Source organism: Leguminivora glycinivorella, chromosome 9 (genome assembly GCF_023078275.1).
Source record: "Leguminivora glycinivorella isolate SPB_JAAS2020 chromosome 9, LegGlyc_1.1, whole genome shotgun sequence".
NCBI lineage: Eukaryota > Metazoa > Arthropoda > Insecta > Lepidoptera > Tortricidae > Leguminivora > Leguminivora glycinivorella.
The window spans coordinates 23,756,427-23,781,851 of NC_062979.1; the positions used below are offsets into that span (position 1 = coordinate 23,756,427).

Consider the following 25,425-nt stretch of genomic DNA (forward strand, 5'->3'; position numbering starts at 1 on the left):
CTTTTCGTTTTCGTTTTACGTCGGAGAAATGCCATTCGGCTACGGCACCAGCCGGCGTATCATGCTGCCAATTTTATCACTTTTCCACGTGGATAAAGCATCCGTCACGCTTTAGCAAGTATGTCAGTGTGAGAGTGACAGATGTCTTATCCACTTGGATAAGTAATAAAATTGGCAGCATGATACGCCGGCTGGTGCAATAAATAGCGAGAGAGCGTGCGGGAGCTACAGATGGCAGCACTTGCTTAGAAAGTCTCTCTCTAGCTAGCCTCTCTACAGTTTTCCTTGTTAGGACTTAGGCACGGGGTTTAATAATGAGTGAGCGTGTCTAGACATGCCTGGTCAGGCACCTGCCGGCACTTTATGAATTACCTGGCTTATTAGATTAAATTTACATTGAAATGCTGAAAATACCTCTTATCGCGCGGGCAACATTGTGGGATCAAACGGTTGTGCTGCATAAATAGACGTCGAGTTCAAATGAAAAGGCATGTTTAAAATCGTTAGAACCATTTTGATAATTTTGTAGTGTCCGTTCGGATAGTTTGGCTAAGGGTAGGGTACTACAGTGGGGAAAAACTCGACTGGGGGGCAAATGTAACAGGTCCATGTTTTACAATGTTTGCATTATTAATTAATATAGTGTCCACCGGTTATATATGGTAGGCATGTTCAGTGGATACATGTAGAACTCAACATCATAGTGTAATAATGGAAAAAATGGATCAGTTACAATACTTACAATTGCCCCCCAGTCGAGATTTGCCCCGCTGTACCTTATTTAATATAAGCCCCACTTGTCATGATTAGCAAACAAGATAAAAGATAAAACATCAATTTCCTTGTGGGGGTGGTGAAATTTCCTTGTGGGGGTGGTGAAATTCTTAACCCTGACTTCACCACATGGGGACAAACGCTGGCCAGCTGGCCACTCAGTACAAAATGAACAAATGCCCTGCATTTAACAGATTAGGGCCAAAGGCGAAAAAATGATCTCAAAAGCAGGCTATCATACCTACCTATCAACTGTATGTTATATTAGGCCTTGTCACGCTAAACACAGGCAAAACTTGTGTTTATTCGTCGTCACGAATTTAAACTTAATCCAAGATAATGTCTCGCAAGCCTGCCCAAACTTCATTAAAGTTTACCGACATATCTAATTAGATACTATCTAAGTATTTAAATTCGCTTGTATACTACAACGCCATAAGCTTATAATGGTTTATGTAGGGTTGCCATACTATATAAAATCACCTGCATTTGTATTATTTGGGTGACAATCAGCGCCACCCTCCATCCACATTGCCAAAAGGGGCCGCCGTGTGCGCCTGCCATCTCGTGGTCTGAATTGGAAACATAACGCCAAAGCATGTGCCAGTAGCAAGTACCATCTACCGTTCCGGTACGTTTTGTCGTGCATGTATGGCGCTGACATCTTGTGAAGTACATCGGAAGCAAAAATTTCAAATGTACACTTCTTGCCAAAAATTATTACGTCTCCTGTGCTGCCTAGTGCCTCCTACAGGGAGCGGTTTTCTATAAATGTTGTTTTGTGGTCATTACTTTTAACTTAAGCTTTAGTCGAAACATTCACCATTCAAAATTTCCTTTCCAATTAGAGACACCTACATAACTCTAAAAACCAAAATTTTTAAATAAAATTAAAAAGCAATTTCTTCCATAAACCCCTGAACTCAATTATTAATAATCTAACAAATACCGCAAACACCAACCTATTGAGACACCTTCGTCCAAACAAATCCTATGCGATTAAAGGCCACCCCACAAATGTGGCAATATTGACGTGCGACTAGGTTGCACAACATATAAGAGTGCGCGACCTTAAGTCGCTGCAGTTGTAAGGCTGACTGCGACGAGCACGGTCCGGCGCGATTTAAAAAATCAAAGTGTCAAAAATCGAGATGCGCGCGTTTTTGATAGCGGTCTGTTGCTTGGCGGGAGTGAAGGCGGATACGCTGCGTGAGTTTTTCAATATTTTTTTTTATAGGGTGACTATGACAAGACGCGATTTTTTCGCATCTTATACGGGTGACGGGATTTACGAGTGAAGAAGGTCTGTACGTGGTCTGTACTTAAATCCATTTCCTTCATTAGAAAAAGCTGCTAATTAAAAACATAAGGGTGAATATTTATGGCCTCATAGAACATTTTAATTTCGCGCCATTTTCTAGTGACCAACTCGTGAAAAAGTTAAGACAGAATAAATGGATAGTTTAATTAGTAGGAAGGAAATTTAAAACAAACATGGCGGGACATCAGTAGAACACTATATTCGCTTCGAACTAATAGGCTTGTTTCCTATACTTAAAATAAAATATTTCATGCAGTGCACGAAATAAAGCACCACATAATTACAAGAAAAATATGGACAGTAGTTATGTTTAAACATAATTTCTATTTAATGAGTCAAAGAGAAAGACATAAAGTAAATGAATTGACCGTGACGTCACTCCTCAGTATTTTATAGTAATTCCATATTACCAAATCGTTATGACAGTTCTTAAAAAGAAGCTGATTTGACTAGTAGGAATTAAACTAGCCTATTGTAAGCGATTATTAACCTTGAAGACGTTTTAAATAACTGTATACTCTTTTTTTGTCACCAAGCTATGTACCTACGTCACATTTTAAATCCCATACCGCCTCTAGAAAAAACGTCGATAGGAAGTTTACTCCACGTCCGGAGCGGAAGGAAACTCCTTTGAGTCCTTTGAAGACATACCTACTCGTAGCACACGCGTGACCTTTTTACGCTTCTTTTTGAAAATGAATCTGCCGATAACGATCTAGAATGGTTTGCTAACAATGCCAACTGGTAAAGGTTCTTTTAAATGGCGCCAAGTAATATTTACACATATATAAACTCATGACTATATTCCCAAAACGTATCCCTATGCAGAGCATATGTAACTCCTCAATCTTCATTTCTACTCTTGGCAATCATGGGATCGAAAGAAAACTAAATTAAATTGTGGCACTTCAGTGACCCAACAAATATATATTTATTTAAAAGTAATATGCTCTGTAGGTATGATTTGGCTTAAAGGATTGTTGATACTAAATAAAAGGCATACAATTCCAAAAATCTACAGTAATGTTACAGTTTGTGCAAAAGCCGTCGTAGGTACCTATTTGGTTCCCATTGTAATCTACGGCTGTTCTTTTCGCACAAACTAAAACCTAAGCTGGTAATATGTGAAATAAAAATTCTTCCACCATATGTAATTAAGTTGCCATCACTACAACTTAACCATGGCAATGAGTAAAAAAACTCAGCCCCAATTCTCTCGTCCTCGAAATAAATGATAGGCAGAAAAATCGGAAACGTAGTACAAATGCATCCTTTACCATTGGATGCGCCGAAGTTTCACACGTCCGCTTCCAGTGTTTCTACACGCTTGTTACATGTTACTCGTACGTGTATCGGAAGGCGGAATATGAGCACCTAATGTTTTCATTGACACACGTTACGTTTTCGAATGAAATTGTTTAAATAAGCTGTGTTTTCATAACAAAATGAGTTTTCAGGATACGTAGCCAAATGCACAAAACGCCTACGATAATACAATTACCGTAGCAAGCTATCTCTATCGCTCTTCCGAATTGGCGTGACAGAGCCAGACTGCGTTTCAGGGTTTACAGGTATGATGATGATGATATACCTACTTAATGTATGATGATGAAGCTGTCTCGATGATATAGTCAGTTTGTATCAATAATTACTTTTTTCCCAAAACTTACTGCCTTTTTCGATTGCGAACTTGGCCTAGTGCGCCCGCGCCCGCGCTGCCGTTATTGTTGTTATGGCATCGCGCATGCGCGAAGAATACGACCTTGACCGGCGCGCGCCGGCCGGCACCCTGATACACCGTGAGATGAATGAAAAGTTGCAGTGCTTTAAGTGCGCAGAGGTCGGACACTGTCCCGATCGGGTGATTGCGGCTCGCGTTACCACGTAGCAATTATAGATGTTGTATAACTTGACATATCCCTTCGTACGGGCTACCACAGATAAGATAATTAAACGTTTTGATGTGCAGCGCCACGCGTGGTCAATCAAAGGACTACCTATAAATGGAAACGCCGCGGCAACGTACAAACGGCGATATTAATGTGAAGATTGTTAAGTACTATGAAATGCCGATGAGTTTTTAGATTAAGTACAGAAACTTTCAATTTGCCTGGGACACATGACTTTGAACTTTCCCTCAGAAACCTTTAAATTAAACTTAACATTTTATTAATCTGTTACTGCGTAGCGAGGATGCTATTACGTATTAGATACAAAAATAAATAAAGAACAATTGATTAGTTTATAGTATACGCATAGAATCTGACAGCTATTAAAAATATTTAATGGAAAAAAATGTTCATAGAATAGTACATGTTGTACGGGGTAGGTAACAAAAGAGGAAAGTAACAAAAATTTATGGAAATTCTGGGACACTTTTTGTCTCCCAGTGGTACAATTGACCTAAAATTCCTTAAAAAAAATCAAAATATAAAAAGTGGCAAAAAAAATGAAATGCTCAGCTACAAATATCTGTAGCAATAATTTCTTAAGAACATTAACATGAGTTACTAAATAAACCAGCAACGCGTGAACAGCACTCGAGCCGACTGGAAGGGATCGCGTTTTCTAGGCCGCAGCCGAACCGTCTAGAAAACTCTTGGAAGTCATGAAGGGGAAAGGAGTTTTAATAACTTCCTGTTATTATTGATAATACTGACTCAGTTTAAATCATCTCACAAGATGTGAGGTTTATAGTATTTTTCATCATACCCGCACTTTAAATGTGCTATTGCTCGCAGGCATAGCGTGAGTTATAGAAAAATCGTTCTCCCAAGGGAATACTAAAATTTCTAGTACCGTACACTTAACTTTTTTACATCTATTTACATATTTTTTACATTGCGAGTGTGATGAAAAACATTGTGTGTAACTCGGAGAGTATGAACATTACAAACTCGAGTCTTTAAATCGCTCCGGCAAGCCGTCGCGATTTAACTTACCTACTCTCGTTATGGCGGCTACTTATACTGGCGTTTAAGTGAGGTCAAAAAAGACGAGTGGCGTGAGTGAGTAAGTAAAGTAAAGACGAAACGAGTATTTTTTGACTCGGTTAAACACCGTTGCATATTATAATACTTTTTCTACGACCAATACGACCATGCACTTACTTTTTAGGGTTCCGTAGTCAACTAGGAACCCTTATAGTTTCGCCATGTCTGTCTGTCCGTCCGTCCGTCCGTCCGTCCGTCCGCGGATAATCTCAGTAACCGTAAGCACTAGAAAGCTGAAATTTGGTACCAATATGTATATCAATCACGCCAACAAAGTGCAAAAATAAAAAATGGGAAAAAATGTTTTATTAGGGTACCCCCCCTACATGTAAAGTGGGGGCTGATATTTTTTTTCATTCCAACCCCAACGTGTGATATATTGTTGGATAGGTATTTAAAAATGAATAAGGGTTTACTAAGATCGTTTTTTGATAATATTAATATTTTCGGAAATAATCGCTCCTAAAGGAAAAAAAGTGCGTCCCCCCCTCTAACTTTTGAACCATATGTTTAAAAAATATGAAAAAAATCACAAAAGTAGAACTTTATAAAGACTTTCTAGGAAAATTGTTTTGAACTTGATAGGTTCAGTAGTTTTTGAGAAAAATACGGAAAACTACGGAACCCTACACTGAGCGTGGCCCGACACGCTCTTGGCCGGTTTTTAATAGTTTTTAACCCCCGACGCAAAAACGAGGGGGTGTTATAAGTTTGACGTGTCTGTCTGTGTGTATGTCTGTCTATCTGTCTGTTTGTTTGTTTGTCTGTTTGTCTGTCTGTCTGTCTGTTATGTCCGTCTGTCTGTCTGTCAAAAGAATTTTATGGTTCGGTTATCTAGAATAACTTTCATGAAATTCGCACTGTTTCCTGTATTTTGACGCGTCGGCCTCCCCTCTGCTCCTGCCTCACCCTGTCGCACTCCCCCGCGCCGCCGCCAGCCCCCGGCGCCCCGCGACCCCGCTATATCCATTAAAGGCTTCCTAACAATGCTTTAAGAGCTATATCGTATGCGTGGGTGCGCGGGGCGCCGGGCCCCAGCTGGCATCTTTTATGTAGGGTTTTAGAGATCTACGACACTGTAAATGACGAATAACACTACTTCTTCTTCCTTGCGTTATCCCGGCATTTGCCACGGCTCATGGGAGCCTGGGGTCCGCTTTGACAACTAATCCCAAGATTTGGCGTAGGCACTAGTTCTTACGAAAGCGACTAGCTGCCATCTGACCTTTCAACCCGAAGGGTAACTAGGCCTTGTTGGAATTAGTCCGGTTTCCTCACGATGTTTTCCTTCACCGTAAAGCGACGAATAACACTACGGGAGTAGAAAAAATGATTATTGATTCAGCAGAAACTTCAGCGAGCGGTACCAATAATAATTTAAATTAAAGGTTCAAGATTTAAACTACCTAGAAACCTAGATATAAGAAGCGATCACAACTTCTAAACCGATTTTTAGAAAACCCATTAGAGGCAATGAAAGCGAAAGGAATAACATTATTACTACTTATTGTCTGGTTGAGGTAACTGGTGACCGAAGAACTGGCGACTTCCTCGCACAACGTATCAGCATTGCGATACAGCGAGGAAATGTCGCCAGTATCCTTGGTACAATGCCTCAAGGGCCTATTTTAGACATTAGCTAGCTTTTAAGTTTAGTCTTAGTTTCTTATATAATTATGTAAATATGTTCATGTAAATAAAAAGCTTCATCATCATCATATCAGCCGAAAGACGTCCACTGCTGGACATAGGCCTCCCCCAAAGATTGCCACAATGACCTGTCCTGCGCCACCCGCATCCAGCGGACTCCTGCTGAATAAAGAGCTTATTATTACTTATTGTCTTAAGGCTTCCCACAGAGAGTCTTAAAAATTCATAATCTTAAAAAAAAATTGTATGCAATCTGACAGTTCAAACTGACACTGACAAGACACTGACAGCTCTGTCAGTGTCAATTTGCATACAATTTTTTTTTTAAGATTATGAATTTTTAAGACTGTCTGTGGGAAGCCTATGTCTGTAGCTTACTGATACAGATGTAGTGCGAAAAGATTTTCCTTCGTATTGTTAAGGAAACGTACGAACCTGTCATGCTATTTCAGTCAGTCTCAGTACAAGACGTAGGTACTGTCACTGTTATGAACTAGCATGAAAAATACGAACGTTTCCGGAAAAATACGAAACCCTCTTCGCACTACATCGTAACGCGGTCGCCGGCGTATCATGCTGCCAATTTTATCACTTATCCACGTGGATAAAGCATCTGTCACGCTTTAAGAAGTGTCAGTGTGAGAGTGACAGATGTCTTATCCACGTGGATAAGTGATAAAATTGGCAGCATGATACACAGGCAGCCGGCGTATCATGCTGACAGATGTCTTATCCACGTGGATAAGTGATAAAATTGGCAGCATGATACACAGGCAGCCGGCGTATCATGCTGCCAATTTTATCACTTATCCACGTGGATAAGAAATCTGTCACTCTCACACTGACATACTTGCCAAAGCGTGATGAATGCTTTATCCACGTGGATAAGTGATAAAATTGGAATCATAATACGCCGGCTGCGGGCGTATCATGCTGCCAATTTTATCACTTATCCACGTGGATAAGACATCTGTCACTCTTACACTGACGTACTTGCTAAAGCGTGACGGATGCTTTATCCACGTGGATAAGTGATAAAATTGGCAGCATGATACGCCGGCTGGACGACCAAAGTTTCTTATTATAGCTCGGAAAGGGTGAACTACTTATCTTATGAATAATATGATGTCAGAGTCCGACGTGTAAAATTATATGGAAAATAGCTCAAGACACTAATTACTGTTTATTACCTCTATACCTAAGTTATGTCAACTTACCGTATATTTATGTAAGTACAAAATTACGACTAATAGCGATAGCTACGTGACTTACTGAATGCCAGTTTGAAGCAGTTTACCTCAGACTAATAATAAAGTGTTATGCAACCCACAAGGACAACCGACTGGGGTCAATGCCAGCCTAGTTCAGTTTGTGTTGCAATGGATGCATGCCTTTTGATGCAGTTCCAAAATAAACAGTAGGTACTAATTTTATTTCAAAGGATGCATAGGATAAACTGAAATAATGTCATAACTAAGAAAAAGTGACCAAGGCCTCCATGTTTTCCAAGCTGGATTCGAATCAGCTTCCTCTGTTGCGTGCGGACATCGGGTCACGATGGCAACGGTCGAAAATACCAACTATTATGTCTATTTCCGAAGGCTTCTTTGTATATAACTTTTATTTCAGTGTAGTGTGACTACTTAAAAACATTTTTTTTTCATTCTCAAAATATTTATTCCAATTGTAATTTGAAGTTCTTAATTGTAATTGTACCTACTTAAAAAATACAAATTAAAATATCCGGAGAGATAGGCCAAAATACCGACCGAATGGGCACCACCACCCGAGGCCGAAGTAGGCCAAAAATGAGATGGCGGAAAGACCTGTAAGTACTAGTTTTTTGGCGATTGGCGGGAGCATGCACAAATTGCACAAAGCCGCGACGAGTGGCGGTAACAGGGGAGGCTTTTGTCCAGCAGTGAGACACACTATCTTAGACTATTTAAAAAAAATTTAGAGGTATATTTCCGAGCTCATACAAACCATCAGCAACCTTCAAATCCAGGGTGAAGTGAATAGGCAACCTTTGGCCAAGAGTAAGCCCATTTATAATAATAAAAAACCGGTCAAGTGCGAGTCGGACTCGCTCACCGAGGGTTCCGTACAAACTTTCAATAGTTGAATCATCAAAATGTTATTCATAGAACTCTACAGATTTGACTAAATCCCTCAAGTCTCAATTTCCCACATAACAAGTAATATTTTAATATACAATTTTATTGTTAGACATTTTAGACAACGTCCAAATAAAATCAAGACTATTCGACTTCAATAGTTTACGACTTACGACATGTCGCTAGGACGCTCTTGAACCGACCTCATTATATCAGGAAAAACGCGATGTAGGAAATGAGCGTTCAACGTACAGCGACATCTATCGGCAAATTGAGTAAACTAATGCGCGCGAGCTAGTATGGAAGATGATTTTTATGGAATAATTGTTTATTGCGTGAACCCATTTTAACCATTTTGCCTCTATTTGAAAGCAGGTAATGTCATTGTTATTTTGTTATAAAATACAGGTACAATAAACACCCGCAAGGGTGTTGAAATTGAAAGTGTAAATCTGAAAGGTTTTTTTATAAATAAATAAAAAGTTTTCAAGATGCGTGTACGAATTTATTTTTCCTGTAATATTTATTATAATAGCCATGTTTGGTGAAAATTTCATAAATTTATCTTGGTAAACTTCGGAGATAAGGGGGGGGGGCGGTATTTTTTTTTACATTTTCCTTCAAAAAACATTTTTTTTTCCACAACCAAAAAATTATAAAAAATAGTTTTGATATGTACAATTTGAGCTCTTTTTAACGATACCCCATTTGACCTAGTTACTTGAAATTTTCAGTTTGCCCCCCTTTCATTTTGGCCATTTTCTATCATTTATATTAATTATTAAAAATAAAAAATACTTTCAACTTGTAGAGGTTCACAATGTTTATAACTATTCCAAATTTCATATCGATAGCATAAGACAAGTAGTTCTCGAGATATTTAACAATGTGACAGACATCAGACGGACAGAGTCGCACCATAAGGGTTCCTGTTGTACCTTTTTGGTACGGAACCCTAAAAAGTAGAGGTATAAGACTTTTGAATGTCTCCAGTGATTCAAATGCAAAGGTTGACGAATACATAATTGTATGAACCGTATTGCTATGCAGGCTGCGTTTGAGCAGTGATTAAAATGACAGATGGACGCAAGCCTTGGCCGTTCGTGCGAGGTTTGAGGAAAACCGACAACAATGGGATCGTGGAAAACTGGGTGGAATACAGCCTTAAAAACTGCATTAAGCCACAGTATTATATAAAGAGTACTATCTTATAGCTAATCTCTGCCTGCCGCTAAAGTGGCGCCCACCCGCTCTCGGTAACTGGCTACATAGCCGAATGGTACAAACGCTCTCGAAACGAAACTCTCGTAGATATCTATCTCTATCGCTCTTGCGTATTAGAGTGACAGAGCCAGACTACCTTTCGCGGCGTTTCGTTTTCGTTTCGCGTCGCAGAAATGCTTCCCATCGGCTTTGCCGCCTAATGCCTTAAAAAAAGCCGATGAAATACTTAGCTTGACGTTTATTTAACCCTTGCATAGGCATGCCTTGCATAACCCTTGCATAGGGTTGTCTATTGTTTGCCCGACAGTCATTTAACATAATATTCATTTGCCCGAATCTAACTTGCTTGAATTTCATTTGCCCGAATGATTTGTTTACCATAAAAATCATATGACATACTCGTTGTTTATCCGAATATTACCTTCCATAATCATACAATGCCATACTATTTGTTAGCCATATTATTAAGTGCAATAATATGGTTTCATAGAATATTCAAACGCCATAAGCAATTATTGCCATATTAATTGTTGCCCATATTATTACCTAACCTAACCTACTTTCTGATAGCAGTTTCATTTTCCAGGGGTCACAGTTCTAACCTAACCTAACCTACTTTTCCAGCAGTTTCATTCTCCAGGGGGTCACAGTTCTAACCTAACCTAACCTACTTTCTGATAGCAGTTTTATTTTCCAGGGGGTCGCAGTTCTAACCTAACCTAAACTACTGTCTGATGGGATACCCCCATTTGCCAGAATTTCATTTGCCATAATTTTATTTGCCATCCTATTCAACAATCATAATATTGTTTCTCATAACATCTTATGCCATAATCATTGTTTACTATATTAATCTAGTGCCAGAAACTTTGTTTCCCATAAAGTCAGTTTCCATAATGTCATTTGTCAGAATCATCGAAATCCGTAATTACCACATTCCATACCATCATTTGTCATACAAATTAGCGTCCAGAAAAGTCAATTTCCATAATGTGCTTTGGCAGAATCGAAAACTACTATAATAGGTACTAGAAGGACTAGAGAATGAAACTGCTATCAGAAAGTAGGTTAGGTTAGGTTAGAACTGTGACCCCCTGGAAAATGAAACTGCTATCAGAAAGTAGGTTAGGTTAGGTTAGAACTGTGAACCTCTGGAAAAGGAAACTGCTTTGAAAAGTAGGTTAGGTTAGGTTAGAACTGTGACCCCCCGGAAAATGAAAATACTATCAGACAGTAGGTTAGGTTAGGTTAGAACTGCGACCCCCTGGAAAATGAAACTGCTATCAGAAAGTAGGTTAGGTTAGGTTAGAACTGTGACCCCTGGAGAATGAAACTGCTGGAAAAGTAGGTTAGGTTAGGTTAGAACTGTGACCCCTGGAAAATGAAACTGCTATCAGAAAGTAGGTTAGGTTAGGTAATAATATGGGCAACAATTAATATGGCAATAATTGCTTATGGCGTTTGAATATTCTATGAAACCATATTATTGCACTTAATAATATGGCTAACAAATAGTATAGCATTGTATGATTATGGAAGGTAATATTCGGATAAACAACGAGTATGTCATATGATTTTTATGGTAAACAAATCATTCGGGCAAATGAAATTCAGGCAAGTTAGATTCGGGCAAATGAATATTATGTTAAATGACTGTCGGGCAAACAATAGACAACCCTGTCTGATAGTATTTTCATTTTCCGGGGGGTCACAGTTCTAACCTAACCTAACCTACTTTTCAAGCAGTTTCCTTTTCCAGAGGTTCACAGTTCTAACCTAACCTAACCTACTTTCTGATAGCAGTTTCATTTTCCAGGGGGTCACAGTTCTAACCTAACCTAACCTACTTTCTGATAGCAGTTTCATTATCTAGTCCTTCTAGTAACTATTATAGTAATTTTCGATTCTGCCAAAGCACATTATGGAAATTGACTTTTCTGGACGCTAATTTGTATGACAAATGATGGTATGGAATGTGGTAATTACGGATTTCGATGATTCTGACAAATGACATTATGGAAACTGACTTTATGGGAAACAAAGTTTCTGGCACTAGATTAATATAGTAAACAATGATTATGGCATAAGATGTTATGAGAAACAATATTATGATTGTTGAATAGGATGGCAAATAAAATTATGGCAAATGAAATTCTGGCAAATGGGGGTATCCCATATTTTCGACCTGTCTGGCAGATAACTTGACGCAGCCAATGAAATTCTGTCTGTATGACAATCAATTCCTCCAATTCGCTTTAAGAAACAACAATTAATAATAATAATCATCATCATCATGTTCGCCCACTGCTGAGCATAGGCCTCTCTTCTAGTACGCCATGTATCCCGGTCCTGAGCTAGTCTCATCCAGTTGTGACCCGCAATTTTGCGGATGTCGTCCACCCAACGAGGATGCCAAGCGCTTCTTACAGTTCTTACATCTGTAATAAGCGGTCACCATTCCGTTAACATTTTAGTCCACCTGCCATCACTCTGCCTAGCAACATTCCCGCCCAACTCCATTTTAATTTGGTAATGACGAAACCAACGTCTTGCGCCTTGGTGCGACGACGGATCTCGGTATTCCTTACCCGATCTCAAATCTTGATACCTTACATAGCACGCTCCATTAATAGTAGGTTAATATTAGTCCTTGTCGGCGTTTGTCCAAGAGCCAACAAGTAATGTTTAATGTTCACTAATCAATTAAACTTAGCGACGCAAATAATGAGTGTAAACCTTACGTCATATTTCAAACATGGAACGTTCCCAACACTTCACACAAACAATTAGGTAGGTACATATTATGGTCCTTGAATGTAACTAATAAACCAGTCAAATCGCCAAGACACATCCAAGATAATTTAACAAGATAATAGTTATTTGTTATACAAGGGGACAAAGTTATATTTTAACGCCGAGTGTGGAATTGAAAAACGAGCAAGTGAAAGGATTCTATAGTTGAACCACGAGCGAAAGCGAGTGGTTCGAGAATATAATCCTGAACTTGCGAGTTTTTTTACACACGAGAAGTAATAGTTATTTGTTATACAAGGGGGCAAAGTTGTATTTTAACGCCGAGTGTGGAATTGAAAAACGAGCAAGTGAAAGGATTCTATAGTTGAACCACGAGCGAAGCGAGTGGTTCGAGAATAGAATCCTGAACTTGCGAGTTTTTTAACACACGAGAAGTAAAATACATTTGCACCCGAGTGTAACACAAAACTTTTCCCCTCACTATAGCGAGGAAACTACAACGCAAAAAATGCGTTTATCACTGCTTCCAGTAGTTCCACAGGTGGTAAATCATCTTTATTACTAGATTCACCTACTTTTATCAGTTTTAAAGCAGTTAATTTGACTTTATTCAAGGTCAAATAACTTTACCCACTAGTGGATAAAATGCGTTTTTACCCGCTGGTATTAAAGGACAAAACACGTGTTTCCGAGCTAGTGAGGGGAAAATACATTTGCACCCGAGTGTAACACAAAACTTTTCCCCTCACTACAGCGAGGAAACTACAACGCTAAAAATGCGTTTAATACTGCTTCCAGTAGTTCCACAGGTGGTAAATCATCTTTATTACTAGATTCACCTACTTTTATCAACTTGAAAGCAGTTAAATTGACTTTATTCAATGTCAAATTACTTTACCCACTAGTGGATAAAATGCGGTTTTACCCGTTGGTATTAAAGGACAAAACACGTGTTTCCGAGCTAGTGAGGGGAAAACGTTATTTGTAGTCGCCTGTTATTACGCGAGCGGACAAAATTGATAAAAGTGAACTTTTTAGAATTTAAAAGCCTGGGCACCCCTAGAAACCCTTTATTTTGCTGTAAAGACTGGCCTATAAATGTTTTAGCTATTCATCACACATAACAGGCTTAATTACATTCAGTCTGGCTAATTAGACTATGCAACGCTTATACATTAGCAACACAAGATGGACTGTCAATTGTTTCTACCTTCAGCCAAACCTACAATAGTTTGCGTCGTGACGAACGATCGCGATACGCAACTGGCTCTGTGATCTGTCGCGCCAATACGGATAAGCGAGAGTTAACTACGATATGATTGCACTTTTGGCTAGAGGACCGATATAAGGAGGATATAGGTAGACGTCGTGTGTCGCGAATTTTAATGGCGATGGTAGTCATACTTTAAGTCTAGACGTTAATATCTGATCGATGTTTAACTTATTGTCGAAATAGTCAATCATACCATATGTGATAAAGATTCTGTCCCACGGTCCCACAATTAATACACATTCATACATATAATCACGCCTGTATCCCATAAAAGGGTAGGCAGAGCACATGAACTACTCAAGTTTCAGTGCCACTCTTGGCAAAAAGGGGTTGAAAGAAATCCAAATTGTATAATTGTATTGTAATTGTATTGCAGTGACAGGTTGGCAGCCGCGGTCGCCTACGCCACAATTTACCCCATATCCCACAGTCGACGTCTACGACACCCACAGGAAGAAAGTGGGTGGTGAAATTTTTAATCCATCACCACACAATACACATAACATGATATGTGTGTGATAGATTATATTTGCAATAGCTTTCTATCTAATATAATACAATACAATACAATACAAACACATACACATACTTACAGATTTATAAAACCTCATTATGTTTAAAGATTGTGTCATAGTAACATTTTAGAATTGTAAACTACCCTCATTATTAGTATCATGATTTGGTTACTTGGACGTTGATGTTTCAGTTTAGTGTTTATTATTCCTATCTATAATTTAATTGTATTTTACTGTAATGTAATTTAAGAAAACAAATATCTTATGTGATTTGAAGTTTCGTAAAGATGATAATTGTGATCATAATGTATTGTCCATTTATTTAAAAGATGGTTAACTGATAACGATGATAACTGGTCATACTAGCATAGTTGCCCTTTGTTCTAAATGCTTTAAAAGGCCAGGTAGCTCAGTTGTCAGACACTTTGTTCTGGTTAAGCGACAAGACAACAAGAGGTACGATCATGCTTCATTTTATTGATTTCTATATTGCTGTGATTTAAATGAAATTATTCTTATAGTAGATATTGATATTGATTTGCTATTTATTAACATATTGGTTTATTGCTTCGTAAAGAAAATAATAATATTTAAATGTTGCTTAATATTAATGTAATTCTGCTTATTGAGATATTTTATAAATAAAGGTGTATAAACCTGGTTTTTGTTATCAGACTATTTCAAAGAATATTCATATAAACATTAAATAAATGTCATATACAAAGAAAAAGTGACCAAGGCCTCCAAGTGTGTGTGATATTCATATATTTACTTTGTTTACGTTATTTGATTTGTGTTGAACCAGGTGTATACATGTTTGACATGTTGTTAATATTGATAATGTTTTTATGTACAAAGTTGGTACAAATACAGTTATACGAATTTAAAGACATATCCATATGTTTATTTTCAATAAAACCACAAATAATAAACATTTTATTTTTATTTATCATTTAACATCTTTCAATAATCCATACCATATAGCTTATTATTTTTATTATATAACTAACATCAGAAGTGCTGGAAACATGAACCCATTTGCTAATACATTTGGAAACGAGTTTCAGGATGGAATCTGCCGAATTAAAAGAAGTATCGCGGATGCTGTGTCCAAACGCCGCCCAGACGACGACGTGGCGCTACCCGTCTTCGACCCGGCCACAAGCGACAACGGTGCAGAGACGTGGTACAACAACATCGCCGAGCTTACCAAGGAGTTCTGGTGGAGCAGCCTTGCAACCGTTGCAGAAGCCGGTGAGGCCCTGAAGGGCAATACTTTAACGTGGTTAAAGCGACAAAAATTTTACATCTAGCAAAATTCAAGCCCTTTTTTAAAGTGCCTCAGTGTAAACTTAGTTCAGTCCTTGCTTGTTTAAATACAGATGCAAATAATTTATTAATAAAAATATAATTTGTACAGAGATTGTTCTTTAAGACTAAGAATTGTTATATGGAGACCATAATCTCTAAGAAAAAGAAAAATAAGTTAATTTATTATTTAGAGTCTTTTACACAGTTATTTTAGTTAGTTTTTTATTTGTATCAGTTTGTATTTATTTTATCACGTATATTTTAGTAACTTTTTACTGAGTTGAATCCATCATATTATCTATTGTAATGTTGACATGTAAATGTGCCCCTGTGGCCTACTTGCTGAATAAATATTTTTGATTTTTGAAAGATTTACATGTTGAGCACAACAGTAACAGATATGCTCAGTAGTATTTGAAATAATTTGTCAGATTGGCCGAACGAATTGTGGAAAGTTTCATTTTTTTTTATTGCGAAAAAGATCTCTGGAATCGAGAGATCTGTCCACAATATACCTGCAATGCAATGTATGTTAATCTATGTATATTTACCTGTATTGAATTGTATTATATTGATCGGCCTAAATTATAAATTACATTACTGAGAAGTGAATGATTGGTCAAATTTTATGTATATGTATATATGAAACACTCCGCTGGTCGGCCATTTGTTTGGTGTTTGTCTATCTCATTAGCAGCGGGTGATGGGACAAACATGTCTAGATACTTGGCAAGTGGTCAAATTTTATAAATATATATGAAACACTCCGCTGGTCGGCCATTTGTTTGGTGTTTGTCTTTCTCATTAGCAGCGGGTGAATGGGACAAACATGTCTAGATACTTGGCAAGTGGTCAAAACTTATTCAATACAATCAATCACTATCAGAAGATTTTTATTTTATTGGGTACTTCGAGAACGAAGTACTTGTCAGTATGGCCGTGATAGATTATATTTGCAATAGCTTTCTATCTAATATAATACAATACAATACAATACAAACACATACACATACTTACAGATTTATAAAACCTCATTATGTTTAAAGATTGTGTCATAGTAACATTTTAGAATTGTAAACTACCCTCATTATTAGTATCACGATTTGGTTACTTGGACGTTGATGTTTCAGTTTAGTGTTTATTATTCCTATCTATAATTTAATTGTATTTTACTGTAATGTAATTTAAGAAAACAAATATCTTATGTGATTTGAAGTTTCGTAAAGATGATAATTGTGATCATAATGTATTGTCCATTTATTTAAAAGATGGTTAACTGATAACGATGATAACTGGTCATACTAGCATAGTTGCCCTTTGTTCTAAATGCTTTAAAAGGCCAGGTAGCTCAGTTGTCAGACACTTTGTTCTGGTTAAGCGACAAGACAACAAGAGGTACGATCATGCTTCATTTTATTGATTTCTATATTGCTGTGATTTAAATGAAATTATTCTTATAGTAGATATTGATATTGATTTGCTATTTATTAACATATTGGTTTATTGCTTCGTAAAGAAAATAATAATATTTAAATGTTGCTTAATATTAATGTAATTCTGCTTATTGAGATATTTTATAAATAAAGGTGTATAAACCTGGTTTTTGTTATCAGACTATTTCAAAGAATATTCATATAAACATTAAATAAATGTCATATACAAAGAAAAAGTGACCAAGGCCTCCAAGTGTGTGTGATATTCATATATTTACTTTGTTTACGTTATTTGATTTGTGTTGAACCAGGTGTATACATGTTTGACATGTTGTTAATATTGATAATGTTTTTATGTACAAAGTTGGTACAAATACAGTTATACGAATTTAAAGACATATCCATATGTTTATTTTCAATAAAACCACAAATAATAAACATTTTATTTTTATTTATCATTTAACATCTTTCAATAATCCATACCATATAGCTTATTATTTTTATTATATAACTAACATGTGCGTTTTCGTCACACTTTCTCTTTACAGGTCTAGTATTTTACACAAATTTGGCATAAGAAATTATTGAATAATGCCTGCAATGCCTGCATCGATTGCAGGCGTGTCTGCTTGTCACGAAGTTTTTAGCTAGGATATAGATACCTATCATAACTGGTGAATTTCCAGTATGACTTGAAACTCCGGTTGCTGTTTGAGAAGTGTAATGCTCTAACTGTGTCACTCCTGGTCCCGTTGACCAATGTGGTACAAAGTTCTGCTTACTTGGTTGCTCAGATGACAGAGCGCTGGGGTATCGATCTAATGGTGAACTCATACCAAAGAGGATCGCGTATAATAGAGAGTTACTACAAAGTAAAATGTGTAATCACAGTGCATAGATAGCCATCTCTCGACACAAGCTTAAAACTTTTGAACCTCAGTTTTGTCAATTTGGCCCATATTCTTAGCTTGATATGTGTTAAAATGTCAAATATTAATATTAACGCCGTCTAGCCGAGCGTCCCCCAAAGGTGTATCGCCATCTAGGTCAACGTACCATTTTCTGTATGGTTTTGGGGTACGTTTTTCTCTTAGACTTTATCTGTCTATACGGAGTTATATGTCTATACAGAAACACAGGGTTTCCCTAGTTCGGGCAAATGTAAATCATCGATAATTTTAAGTATTTGTTGGATGTAATGTAAATATGCAATACTTGTTTTCAATAAAAATTATGTTTATGTTATGTTTATGTTATGTTATGTTTACATGTATTTTCTCACACCCAAGGTCACATCCAAAGCACTAATTTTCCAATTTAAATTAATTTATTACTTTTTCTTCCAGCATCCTTCATCCACCCCTGCTCAGCCTCAGACCCGAACCTCAACAGCTGCATCGAGAAGGCCGTCACCCTTGCCGGCCCAACCTTCGCCCAGGGCATCCCAGCGCTGGGCATCGCTACATTAGACCCTGTCCAGCTTGGAACAGTGCTGGTGAACAATCCGAGCCTGAAGATCACGTTTACGGAGACTGTTGTCACTGGATTGAGTGGATTCAGGGTTAACTCCTTCAAGTAAGTTTCTTTGGTTTTTTTAAAGAGGTACTATATTAACCCAGGGCATTCCAGCGCTAGGCATCGCAACCCTGAAATTTATGCACTTGGGGACAGCTAGTTGGTTTTGAACAATTTCCAAAATCTGAATCGACAAAAACATATTGAATCATTAGAATCTGGTCACAACATTTCACGAGAATCGGTTGAGAATTGCGACCTGTAGAGAAGAAAATCCGGACATACTTAATACAAAAGCAAATATTTGCTTGAGTTTTCACACAGACTATATTTTCATCGCGGTTGGATAACCGCCCGCCCTCTCCAGTCGTTGTAAAGTACATCGAGGTCGTCCCACCATTTCTTTTTAGACTCTATTATATATTATTATATTAATTATGAAAGTGTGATCGTCTGACTTATCGATATATTGATATATCGTATATTTCCGATATAATCGTAAATCATTCAAAACTCTTATTGTGACACCGTCTGTTCCAGAATGCACCCCGACAAGGGGAAAGCCGTGTTCGACTTCACGGCGAACGTGACTTTGAAGGCTCACTACGACATGAACGGGCAGGTGCTCATCCTGCCCATCAAGGGCAACGGGCAGGCGAAGATCAAAATCAGTAAGTCTACCAGAAAGAAACATATAACAATTTTATGTAAAAGGTACAGGTTTAGTGCGAAAAGAGCTGGTGGCCTAGGGGTAAGAGCGTGCGACTTTCGATCTGGAGGTCGCGGATTCGAACCCCGGTTCGTACCAATGAGTTTTTCGGAACTTATGTGCGAAATGTCATTTGATATTTGCCAGTCGCTTTTCGGTGAAGGAAAACATCGTGAGGAAACCCGACTAATTCCTAATTACCCTTCGGGTTGGAATGTCAGACGGCAGTCGCTTTCGCAAAAACTAGTGCATACGCCAAATCTTGGGATTAGTTGTCAAAGCGAACCCCTGGCTCCCATGAGCCGTGGCAAATGCTGGGATAACGCAAGGAGGATGATGATGACATTGTGTCATTCCTTACGCCTTTCCAAATAGTCGCGTGTCAAGAAATCGTGCATCACACGAGCCTTTCTCATTGTACGGCGCCGGCAGGTCAAAGCCACCCGGTTGGGCAACAGCCGGTAAGGTCAGCGACCAGTTTACTAAACCAAATAAATCCGTCCTTGTCTGATGCACCTGTTTTGTTTATCTTCGCTCAGGGTTGATTAGATTCCGATGCATTTTGTTATGCAATGCTTTCTTATGGAAGTGCCATGAGAATTTTGAGAATTCAGTTCAATTTTCATTATTTTCAGTTACTTAATATCGTGGATACAATATTTTCTTTAGGTATTAATAATCGCTGACTCCTTTTCTATGTCACGAGCGATTTTTGGTCACCGAAAGCCGATTCCGCGTCGATATGTTTGAGGAGACCCTTAGATTAGAGTGCAGTCATCACTAGGATTAATCTTAGATGTATTTTTGAAGTAGTCTCACTATTATTATACTATAAACATTAAATAAATGTCATATACAAAGAAAAAATTACCAATGCCTCCAAGTGTTCGAAGCTGGATTCGAACCAGCGTACTCCGTTAACCGGACGGATGCCTCAACCACTCGGCCATCGGTACACGAAAGCAAGGGTCGAAATTTTCAAGTATATGACACACACTCACTGATCACTAGCATTCACTAAAGTAGCTCCCATCTCCTTCCGAGATACCCACAGAACGAAGAGTAGTCTAGTACTCAAAAACACGTGTTATTTTTCCAGCGAACCTGAACATCGTGATCAAATACGACTACGAGACGAAGGAGGGGCACTGGGTGGTCACCGGCTACAAGGACTCCTACAAGATGGACCGCGCGCAGTTCAAGTTCACCAATCTCTTCGGCGGAAACAAACAGCTAGGTAAGACTACTCCCTCATTTGATTACCCTTTACATGCCTTTACCGAGACTTGTACTCCCATTATACCAGACCTGTAGAACACAGTAGAAGATTCGAGCAAATAAATAACAAAAGACAACACAATATTTTGATGGAAGTCAGTCAAATACATTCCCTAAAGTCTGAAAAAAGATCACGTTGTATAAATAAGCAAATTTCACTTCAATACAATAGCGGTACAGATGTAGTGCGAAAAGGGTTTCCTTCGTATTTTTCCGGAAACGTTCGTATTTAAGATGCAGTTCAGCAGACAATGTCAGTACATTCTTGTACTGAGACTGACTGAAATAGCATGAACGTTCGTACATTTCCGTAACAATACGAAGGAGAATCTTTTCGCAATACATATGTACAGCTATTTGTAAGTGTTACAACGCCTTTATACTATAATCATACTGCACTATCTGCAGACAGAACATGTCAAGAAATATTTATTTCCCAAATTTAAATTGCCTAAGGTCAACCGGGGTAATGGCGTCACCGATTCTAGTCAGTGGCTTAAAAAATAACTTAAAATAGACGCAATAACTTCAAAGTGGCAATTATCCCGGTTGACCTTATAGGTAGGCAGTAGAATTTTCTCGTAGACACAATATATATATGCATCCACATGAATCCCACACGGTGTTTTCCAACCGATTCGTGCAAAATGACTCACAAATACACCCTCACACACCCTCTCCTTGCAGCCGAAACAACCAACAGGTTCACGAACGAAAACTGGAGCATCATCATGCAGGAGATAGCTCCTCCGGCCATCACAGAAATCATCAGGAAGTGTATCGATGAAGTCAAGAAACTCTTCGCTGCGATTCCTGCTGCCGAGCTGCTGACTGCGTGACCGGTTGGCAAATTCATTGGCAATCTTGTAAAAGCTTGAACTAACAAATTCTACAATTTTAAAAAAACTTGGGAAAACTTATTGTCCTAACATTTCTAACTTTTTAACCTTAGCGTTTGTGTTTAACCGTAGTCATTCTTTGATTATTTAACAATCAAGGCTTCATCCTATTACATTAGAGGGCCTACTTATCTATAACTAATGTTTCGATTGCTGAGAATCCTTCAAAGCCTATCAAGTCAAGAAACTTCGCTGTGATTTCTGCTGCAGAGCTGCTGACGGCGTAAATTGTTATCAATCTGATTGGCAATCTTGGACTTTTTGATCTTATTCTAAAGTTAACTTAAGTGTCTCAAATTGTTTTGAATTTTTGGGAAAGCTTGTACTAAAATTTCAAACGTTAACTTTACTGTCTCCGTTTAATCGTCCATATCTCCATCTGTCCCAAATCCTTAAGATGCTAGACAGCGCTACATTCTAAAATGTCTAAAACATTCCAACTTAACAAACACAATCAATTTGAAGAACAATTTGTCCTAATTTGTCCATTGTTCTAATGCCTTTTTCATCCTAAATTAGCAATCAAATGGCAATCTTGGACTCGGGACAAACTTTTTAAAGTTACGCGTTTCAAATCAAGTTACCTAGCAATCTTAGGAAAGCTTCTTGTCCTAACATTTCTATATAGCATCTCGTTTATTTAACCATCATGAGAAATCAACGCTTCGGTCTAATACTTACTTTATAAATTTAATCCTGCAGGGCTAGCACATGATTGGCGTAAGTGCGTTTTCACATTATCCGATCCGATATCGGATGTAGGACCGATATCCCATACATTACGGGCGCCATCTTGGATTTTTTCCATTGAAATCCTTCCGACATCCGATATCGGATCGGATAATGTGAAAACGGACTAACAGTACCTACTCGCCGCGACATAGATTAGATCACACATCACATCTTTTCCTAACGTATTAATGACATAGGGATGGGTAGTCTATATCGTGGCGACATACTCTCGCGTCGCGTCAATCATGTGCTGTGCTGATGCTTCTTAAGATTTTTTTAATTTTTTGAATAAACTATTCTAATCTGTGTGCCTGATGCTGATGAAATGAACTCAAGATTTTTTATTTATTTTTCGAATAAACTGTTCTAACCTGTTCAAATTATTTCCTCAGGAGACACGATCCACCGCGTGATCAATGAACACTGGGAGGCGGTCATCCGCGACTTCGCGACGGTCAGTTTCGACCACATCATCCGAGCATGCGTCAACGAGTCCAAGAAACTCTTCGCCGCCGTGCCAGCTGACAAACTTTTACGCCCTTAACCTCTTGGAGCTACGGACTTTTTAAACCGAACATTCGTGCGTTTTCACATTATCCGATCCGATATCGGATGTCATTGATATTGGATTGTTTCCATTGAAATCTTTCCAACATCCGATGTCGAATCGGATAATGTGAAAACGCACTTCTCCTTTAGTGCGTTTTCACATAATCCGGTCCGATATCGGAGGGAGGACCTAAATCCCAATTGAAGCCGCCATCTTTGATTTTTTTCCATTGAAATCCTTCCGACATCCGATGTCAGATCGGATAATGTGAAACGCATTTGTCCTCTACCTTATGAAAACCAACACTTCTTCAAACACACGTACAGTCAAATTCACCCTGTTCAAATTGGAAGTAAAAGAAAAGCCAGAGTACAAAAAAAGCCATAGCAGATGCCAGGATAACGCAAGTCTTTGTTATCAAAACCGCTACAGATAAAGTGCATAGGTAATGGCTAATGGATTTCCATCGTACCTATATTTTCTCGAAAACACTTGTACCTATTTGTCGTGCTAGCTCGGTCAAAGTGTGGTCAAAGTCAGTATTTCATATATTATACTGCACTGACTGTAATACCTAGCATGATACGTTCATGAGAATCATGAGTTTCCGTGAAATCGTCCTTGCGTTATCCCCCGGAATTTGCCACGGCTCATGGGAGCCTGGGGTCCGCTGTGACAACCCCAACTAAACCCAAGATTTGGCGTAGGCACTAGTTTTACGAAAGCGACTGCCATCTGACCTTCCAATCCAACCCATAGGGTAACTAATTAGGCCTTATTGGAATTAGTCCGGTTTCCTCACGATGTTTTCCTTCACCGAAATGTTTGAGTTGAGTTTCCGTGAAAGTAAGGCAGGAAAAACATTTCGCACTTTTATATCTGTACCGATTCCGATTACTTGGCGAGGTCTCTAGGCTTGTGTCGTTCACGAACTATGAACTGTTAGGAATAAAATCCCATTAATGACCGAAATGAACTGATTCTTTCCGTGGTCTGAGAATCGGTCTTTGCTCATTTAGTTCAGTATAGGATCGGCGAGCGCGAGCGGTTTAGATCGAGAACGAATGTGTGACTGCGCCGACCGAGAGCGAGAGCTACTTAGCAGAGCAACAAAAAAAGTCAAGTTTTCATATTAAACTTCGGTTACTTACAACCTTTCGGCCCGGAATGTTACTATCTGTGGACTATTCGTATAATTTTGACACTATTCGGTCCCATTCGTTCTGATCTTTCCGACCGCAGTGATCGCTGGTCTGGCTGAACTAAATGAGCAAAAGACCTAAAAGAGCGAACTAGTTCATGGGAGCGATTGAACGAGATCGGAGCGCTCCGATCAACGAACGAAACGGCACAAGCCTAGAGGTCTCAGTCTCTTCCCAATCCCCTTTTGAAAGCAATTTTGCTATTCAATTTTGTCAGGCGCTTAGTTTAGTAGCTAGTTTAGTAATTATACTTCATCAGAACAATGCTAATTACAAAATGTTGAAGTGTCACTATAAACAATAAGTTTATGTGTCGAATACTCTGCCTACCCCTTTAAGGGATACAGGCGTGGTTATATGAGTATGTATGTAGTGCGTTTTCACATTATCCGATCCGATATAGTAAGGATTTCAAAGGCAAAAATCAAATATCCGATATCGGATCGGATAATGTGAAAACGTACTAATGTCGTTCATAGTACCACTATCAGACTTCGCTTCGCTTGATATAAGTTGGAGTAAGATATATGACAATTTTGCTTGTTAATTTCTGACTAGTGACTATATTCAGTGAAAATTAAATTATATTAATTTAATTTTTATTTTTACACTTAATATACTTGAAATTTATGTACTTACTTATTCCATTAATAGTAGTATGAGTATGTGTGAATAATCCTTATCTCAATGGAAATAAAGTCTAAAATTTGTCATCAATATTATTTAAAATAAGGATTTTTTTTTCTCAGATTGTCCACACAATCTATTTGGAAATTTCTTTCTCTGAAGTTCAGACTCTGAACTTAGAATAAATCTTAGATTACACATTTATTTCTTGATGCTTGTGTTTATTTAGGTGTGAGGCTTTGAAGCATATAGTTTTAGAATAAGATGAACTTTAAACTTTGGGTTTAATGTGATTGTTCCGTCGAGGAACAGAGATTTTTAGTTTTAATTTCTTTTCTTGATATAGTTAAATAGTTATTTCATTTTCATACATACAAGGCAACACAATTTTGAAAGAATACTTGTTTCCATGTATATGTAGCACAGTTTTTTGGAGCTGGCAATTACAGAAGTCCCAAAGCGACTTTCCGGTGCCCCACCACGCCACCTGGCGGATATATAAAAAAAACTCTCTCTTCGACCGTGCGAGCGCCATGATCTGCGCTCCC

The 25,425-nt window shown here is 38.2% G+C and overlaps 1 protein-coding gene across 1 annotated transcript; it reads left to right on the forward strand.

Annotated features, from left to right (window-relative positions):
- Positions 1-1,866: 1,866 nt before the first annotated feature.
- LOC125229526 (protein takeout-like) lies at positions 1,867-25,165 on the forward strand. The gene is made up of 7 exons (XM_048134389.1): positions 1,867-1,983; positions 18,712-18,940; positions 19,421-19,551; positions 20,689-20,826; positions 21,555-21,709; positions 22,891-23,954; positions 24,411-25,165. Exons 1-5 carry the CDS (start codon positions 1,926-1,928, stop codon positions 21,704-21,706), a joined length of 708 nt encoding a protein of 235 aa, XP_047990346.1. The 5' UTR covers positions 1,867-1,925; the 3' UTR covers positions 21,707-21,709; positions 22,891-23,954; positions 24,411-25,165.
- Positions 25,166-25,425: the final 260 nt, after the last annotated feature.

What these genes read in the sequence shown, in the direction of transcription:
- LOC125229526 (XM_048134389.1), top strand. Translation starts at nt 1,926, where the DNA reads ATGCGCGCGTTTTTGATAGCGGTCTGTTGCTTGGCGGGAGTGAAGGCG. An exon ending in AGTGAAGGCGGATACGCTGC is followed by an intron (nt 1,984 to 18,711) that starts GTGAGTTTTTCA and finishes TTTTTCTTCCAG; the next exon opens with CATCCTTCATCCACCCCTGC. An exon ending in GCAGGCGAAGATCAAAATCA is followed by an intron (nt 19,552 to 20,688) that starts GTAAGTCTACCA and finishes TTATTTTTCCAG; the next exon opens with CGAACCTGAACATCGTGATC.